This window comes from Frankliniella occidentalis, unplaced genomic scaffold (assembly GCF_000697945.3).
Source record: "Frankliniella occidentalis isolate FOCC.00 unplaced genomic scaffold, Focc_3.1 Scaffold37, whole genome shotgun sequence".
In the NCBI taxonomy this organism is placed as follows: domain Eukaryota; kingdom Metazoa; phylum Arthropoda; class Insecta; order Thysanoptera; family Thripidae; genus Frankliniella; species Frankliniella occidentalis.
The window spans coordinates 520496-526554 of record NW_026267167.1 but is presented as its reverse complement, the minus strand read 5'-3'; the positions used below and the strand labels follow the sequence as shown (position 1 = coordinate 526554).

The 6059-nt window shown below is 46.9% G+C and overlaps 1 protein-coding gene across 1 annotated transcript; it reads right to left on the bottom strand.

The window, feature by feature from the left end:
• Window positions 1-877: 877 nt before the first annotated feature.
• On the bottom strand, window positions 878-6059 carry LOC127749172 (putative uncharacterized protein DDB_G0271606). The gene is made up of 8 exons (XM_052266301.1): window positions 5789-6059; window positions 4693-5472; window positions 4395-4521; window positions 3645-4004; window positions 2625-3559; window positions 1773-2355; window positions 1098-1678; window positions 878-996 (listed from the first exon to the last, which is right to left on the bottom strand). The coding sequence occupies exons 1-8, from the start codon at window positions 5813-5815 to the stop codon at window positions 925-927; spliced, it is 3465 nt and encodes a 1154-aa protein (XP_052122261.1). The 5' UTR covers window positions 5816-6059; the 3' UTR covers window positions 878-924.

Genomic DNA, 6059 nt, shown 5'->3' with positions numbered 1-6059 from the left:
ACACTGTAGTGATACTTATACATAACTTCTCAAAGAAAATCACATTAAAGAGCTATCTGAATGCAAAAGGGCCTCACAACCACTTTTTGTTCGACTCGAAAGGAAAAAAGTCAACTGAACTTACAATGAGTACTAAAATAAAAATCACAGAATTAATCCTCACAAAAAAGAGAAAACAACAAAAACAGTACAATGGCAGTCAACAAAATAAAAATACTTGCTTTTTTTTTTTCTTGCAAGAAAGGAAATGAGGTGATCTCAAGAGCATCCACCACGTTCAATGGAATACCTAGTTCCATTACAAAATTAACACAAATGTTGATGGAACGAAGAAGCTGCCGTTTACAACACAGGCAGGATAAGCGGTCTTGATTGAAACATACAAGGAGGAGACTATTCCTTCTTGAAAGTAGAAATATAAAAAACATCAAGAATATACATTAAGAGGAAGACAAATACATAAATATAAGATTTGTATGATAATATCTACACTTACAATAATTTTTTGCCTAACACTTAAAACAGTATCACAAAGACATTTACAAGGAAAATAATATGTCACAACAAGTTAAATATTGTGGCCAATAGATTGATTATATTAAATCTTATGACTTCGCATTTTGGCCCACCACAATGCCTCTGGTGGGGTGTAATTAGGTAGATAAAGTGTTTCAAAAACCTTCAGAAAGTTTTCTGGGTTCTCTCTGACATTTCAGCTTTTTTATAGGTGACAAGAAGTTTTTCTTTTCCTTTCTCAAAAGTAATGACAAGACTAGAACCAGACAACAAAGACTCAAAGTCAACAGAAAATGCCTGAACTCATACACCTCTAACAGTCTTTCTGATGCATCGTTGGCAGTCCTAACAATCCAGTCTTCAAAATCCTTCTGTGCTTGGCGACCTCGGCCCATCTCTGCTACAAAATTATTTCCCATTCGCTTGTGAGCTCCAAATGTTGCTGATGGTGCGAGAGCGGAATGGATCAAATGTGTTTTCCTGCAATAACGAGGAACAGAGGGGAAAAAAAGGATAACTTCAAGTTCTGAGAAAGGTGATAGCAATGAGAGAAAAAAAAAGAGACAAACATGTCGGCTTACTTCGTGGCACTGGTTGACATTCTGGCCGCTGGAGTTGGTGCGTTCCCGGGCATAGGGTCGGCTGATGCCCATCAGGGAATCACTGGACCAGATGCTGGAGGAGGTCGTGGACAAGCACGTCGTGCTGGGGGTGCCCACCGGGGTGCCCACAGGGGTGCCCACGGGGGTCCCCGCGGAGGCGCCAATGCTCGTGGGCGTGCTCACGCTCGACGGCGTGCTGGCGGCGAGGGGCCCGGGTGCGGTCCCGGCCGCCGAGCTGGGCGTGGCCGAGGACGCCCTGGCGGTGGCGGCCGCCCTGCCGCTTCCGGGAGCCCCGGGAGGCGCGGGGGTCCCCGCCGACGCCTCCGAGGACCACGACTCGCCCACGGCGCCCCACACGGACCCGGAGCCGCTGCGCGCAGAGCTCGCCTCCCCGTTCGAGTCCCTCGGGGCATCGGGCCCGGCCTTCGACGGGCCCGTAATGGGGATGGGGGTCGTCGGGTGACCGGGCGCGCGCGACGGCGCAGCGGGGACGGGGGCGCTGGCCACCGGGGCCGGGACCTTGTTGTGCTCCCAGGGAGAGCCCACGCGCTGCCAACCGTCTGGAAGGAGGAGCAAGGGAACGCACAAGTCAGTGTCCACAGCCGAGATTTGACAGACAGACACACAAAAAAGAAGTCAACGGCCAATGCTTACCTCCAAACCTGCCTGCCTGATTTTCCTCCTCTAGAGTGCCTCTTGAGGAGCTGGACCTGCGCTCACGCTCCCTCTCTCGCTCTCTCTCGAGTTCACGCTCACGTTCCTCTTGGAGTAGGCGAAGCTGCTGCTGTTGTTGTTGCTGCTGCTGCTGCTGAGCTAGCTGCTGCGTCGATGGTGATGGTTGCATCTGATGAAGCTGTTGGGTCTGAGGTTGAGAGAGCTGCTGCTGCTGCTGCTGAGTTTGCTGAAGCTGCTGCTGAGTTTGCTGAAGCTGTTGTTGCTGCTGTTGTTGGATATGAAACTGTTGCATTTGCTGAGCCAAAGATTGTGCCTGTGGTGACACGGTTGGCGGCTGAGAGTATTGATGCTGAGAATACTGCTGAGGCATTGGTATTGGTTTAGGAGAATGCTGAGGCAACGACTGGGGTATGTGATGCGTCATGTTCTGAGGTATTTGTGCGATTTGATGGGGAAGTTGTGGCTGCTGTGACAAAGGTAGCTGTTGAGTTTGGGCAGTTTGCTGTTCTAGCCACACATGGCCTGGAATGTACATGCCGGCATGGCCCGCATCTCCTATCATCTGAAACAGCAATAACACGGGGAAAATGTAGGGAAATACAAGGTAGAGATACCCGAAGGTTCCCTCACAATGAACGCCCCCCGAGGCGTCAAGCGCTCTCTTGCCTGAAGCCCCTCCGTTCGGGCGCTCAGGGCGGGCCGCCGTCTTTACACAGCTGCTTGGCGGGTCGGCCTACCCGGCGCGTAGCAGGCGCTAACACCAGCGTCGCCTCGTGAAACGTTCATTATGAGGACACCTTGTGTAAAACTCAGAGATTATGGAAAACTTACACTTCTTTGGTTATTAATCAAGACTACAGCCTGGCCTTGATTTGCAAGTTGTTGCTGTTGATATACATGCATTGGAACTTGTTGCTGAAGATGAGTTTGTGAGATTTGTCGTTGCTGTTGCATTTGCAGAGGATGAACTTGAGAATACGAGGGATGAGATTGGATTGATTGGTGCTGGAATTGTTGCATCAGGATATCCATCTGATGTTGTCCATCCATCAGCTGCTGAGATGCCTGTTGCTTCAATGCTGTTTGATCATATTGGTCATAAGTTTGGTCGTAGGATTGGTCGTATGTTTGATCGAACCCTTGCTCAACATGCTGCTCTACACCAGTGTCTTGAGCAAGATCACCATTGAGGTCTAAGGCATGTTCCATTGCATGATCAGCGTGGTGACCAAGAACTCGGTTCATGTTATATGACGAAGGACCTACATACAAGGGAGGCCGAGATTCATACTGGCTCACTTGCTGTGGCATTCTTCCATCTCTGTAATGGCCTTGACCCTCATGATAGTGTTCATAAGTGGGGTCATATTGTGCTGGCTGGTTGGTTGAATACTCATTGGCCACACTAGATGAAGAATGGTTGTCCACTTGATATCGTGTATATTGGTCTTCTTTTCTGGCATCCAGTGCAGGTGTTGAGTATGGCTCAAATTGATCTCGAAGTCCCTCTCTGAGATTGTCTCTTAGACCATCTCTTAAACCCTCTCTAATACCGTCTCTCAGACCTTCTCTACGACCTTCTCTGAGATCTTCCCTGCTGAGTCCACCATCTCGAAGACCTTCACGAAGGCCCTCACAAAGATATATTGATGAGGCTACAGGAGGGGAAGAGGGCTGAGGTGCCAAGCTTGAAGCTCCGTTTTCTGTCCATGGAGCTATAATAGCAGTGTTTTGTCCAGATTGTTTTTTGCGGGGGCCAATAGGACCTGAATTTAAAAAACATGTATGTGAGGGTTCAATCAAGTCTACAACAAAAATTAAGTTGTAAAGAATGAAATAAACAAAACTTACCCAATTCCTTCTTTTGTTCAGGGGACTGATGAGCTCCATCATGTGGTGAACAAGGTGCCTTGAAAACATTATCCCTCATTCCAAAAGGCAACACAGGAAGCTTCCTCGAGTCCACAGATCTATTAGATACATTTTCAGACGAATTGGACTTGGGCACAATATCTTTGCCTGGGTTACATGATAAAACTAAAGGGCTGTCGGTCTTAATGTTCATTCCAGCTCCAGATCCAGGGCCTGCTTTGGTGCCAATACGGGTTACTGTAGAGTAGGTGTGCTCTCCCCGAGCAACCACTTCGCTGAACGATGTTTCCCACATCCTGATTGGTGGGGGAGGACAGGCTGGTGGCGGCTCATGAGAATCTGAAAACATTGCAATTGCCAGACTTAGATTAAATAAAAACAAACAAGCTCTTATCAAAACAGAAAAATAAATAAAAATATAAGTAGGTAGGTACAGAAAGATAGCTTGTGTCAGGTCTCAGGAAAAAATAAAACGTGCACAGGACCAGATAACTATATTAAGTTGAATGCAAGTCACTGCCTCATGAGAGAATAGTGAAAGTTGATATTACCTGAGCAGACAGCAATATCCCACAAGCACAAATAATTACCAGCCCATGTACCACATACAAGAGACAGAAGACAAGGAAACCAGCACAAAGCAGCAGAAAGAAGACCACCAGTCCAGACCCAGCTCCCGCGGTCTTGCAAAGCCCAATGAGGGGTCCACTAAATGCAATGCTTACTAACATTTTGAGAACAACGGTAGCTGTTTATAGTCTACAACTCCACTGTAATTACTCGAGGCTGGAGATTTACTTCCTGTACTGTCAATTGTTTTAATCTTATATGGAAGTTCAAGAGACTCACCAGAATCCTGTAAAACAAGAAAATGCAGCTGGGTTATTTTCCAAACAGACGCAAAATAATTTTGATACAGTGCACTTGTACCATTGGTATCCTGAACGTTGTATGTAAGGCTAAGGATAATAATGAATTTTGGTATCCTGATGATGTGATAAGGGTTTATAAGCTAAATAACACCTACCGATATACTACTCCGCTTATTGTCAATTACAGTATTTGTACTGCTCCCGTTATTTTTCCCCTGCTTCCATGTGTTCCGGTTGCGCACTGTCATGCTGTCAATGCGAACATGGCTCTGGTCATGGGACTGATGTCTGTTTCCTCCTTGTTGATTTCTCTTGTTTCCTTGTTGATTGCGTTGATTTCCTGATTGCTGCTCTCGGCCTTGGTTCTGACGTCCCTGATGTTCTCGACCTTGGTTCTGTCGACCTTGTTGATCATGACTCTGGTTTTGACGTCCTGAGTGATCATTGCTTTGGTTTTGACGGCCTTGGTGGTCATGACCTTGATTCTGCCGCCCTTGTTGATCATTGTTCTGATTCTGACGGCCTTGATGATCATGATTCTGTTGTTCATGACCTTGGTTTTGTTGACCTTTTGGTTGATTCCGCTGTTTTTGTTGGTTTTGGGACTGTTGGTCATGAGAATTATTCTGACTGTCCGTATTTTGATTTCCTTTATTTTTCTTGCCACCTGAGCGAGAGCCTTTATTATTGGTATTTTGTTGGCCTTGGCTTTGGTTAGGCGGTTCTCGTTTAGTTTCTTGGTCAGTCTTTTTAATTCGATCTCCTTCTGGTATCCGATCAAAGAGTTTCCCTGATTCAGCTGCCGAGTAAAGACTAGGATCACACACACCAGTCTTTGTTCCTTTCCTATCAGGATCTATGTAAGGGTCTGGATCAAATTCATTCACTGGATCTTCTGCTGGAACAGGATCTTCAAACACTGATAACTCTCCCTCCTAAAATGAAAAGTACAAGTTAATGTTAAATTTTCATCAGGAACACGCATACACAAATTTTCCTCGGGGGACTGTAACTTATTCCAAAAGTGCCTTTCAACATTGTTATCATTTACTTTACTGCAAGTCGTAATTATTGACAGTTTTGGGATAATAATTCATTGGTTTGTTTTTGCAAATTGTTGCTAGAATGTTCCAAATTGGTTTAATAGAGATTACCTATGTTAAAACTTTTTTTTTTTGTTACCGTATGATACATTTGGTGAGTTACAGAGCCCTGACTTCCCTTTCAAAATAACACATGTGGTTGCCTTACCTCATCTATCTCCTCAACAGGTGGCATATCCGAAGGTAACGTGGGTGGCTTGGTGCAAGTGCACTTGGCATTCTTTCTATTTCTCCTATCCTTCCTGGAACCCGAACCCTTGGCGTGCAGGGGACACCCCTGGTTGGAGCCGCCCCCGCCACCCGGATTCCTCTGCTGGCTGCCCCCGCCGCCGCCAGTGCCAGGGCCACCGGCACCCGCGCCTCCACCTCCGGGGCCGCCCCCCGGCCCTCCGCCACCCCCGGGCCCTCCTGGGCCTCCT

Excerpts from the sequence above, each read along its gene's own strand:
- LOC127749172 (XM_052266301.1), bottom strand. The coding sequence starts at position 5,815 with ATGCCACCTGTTGAGGAGATAGATGAG. Across the intron at positions 4,005-4,394 it reads GCTACCGTTGTTCTCAAAAT|ATTCTCATGAGCCGCCACCA; the intron begins GTTAGTAAGCAT and ends CAATGTTTTCAG. Across the intron at positions 2,356-2,624 it reads TGATTAATAACCAAAGAAGT|ATGATAGGAGATGCGGGCCA; the intron begins GTAAGTTTTCCA and ends TTGCTGTTTCAG.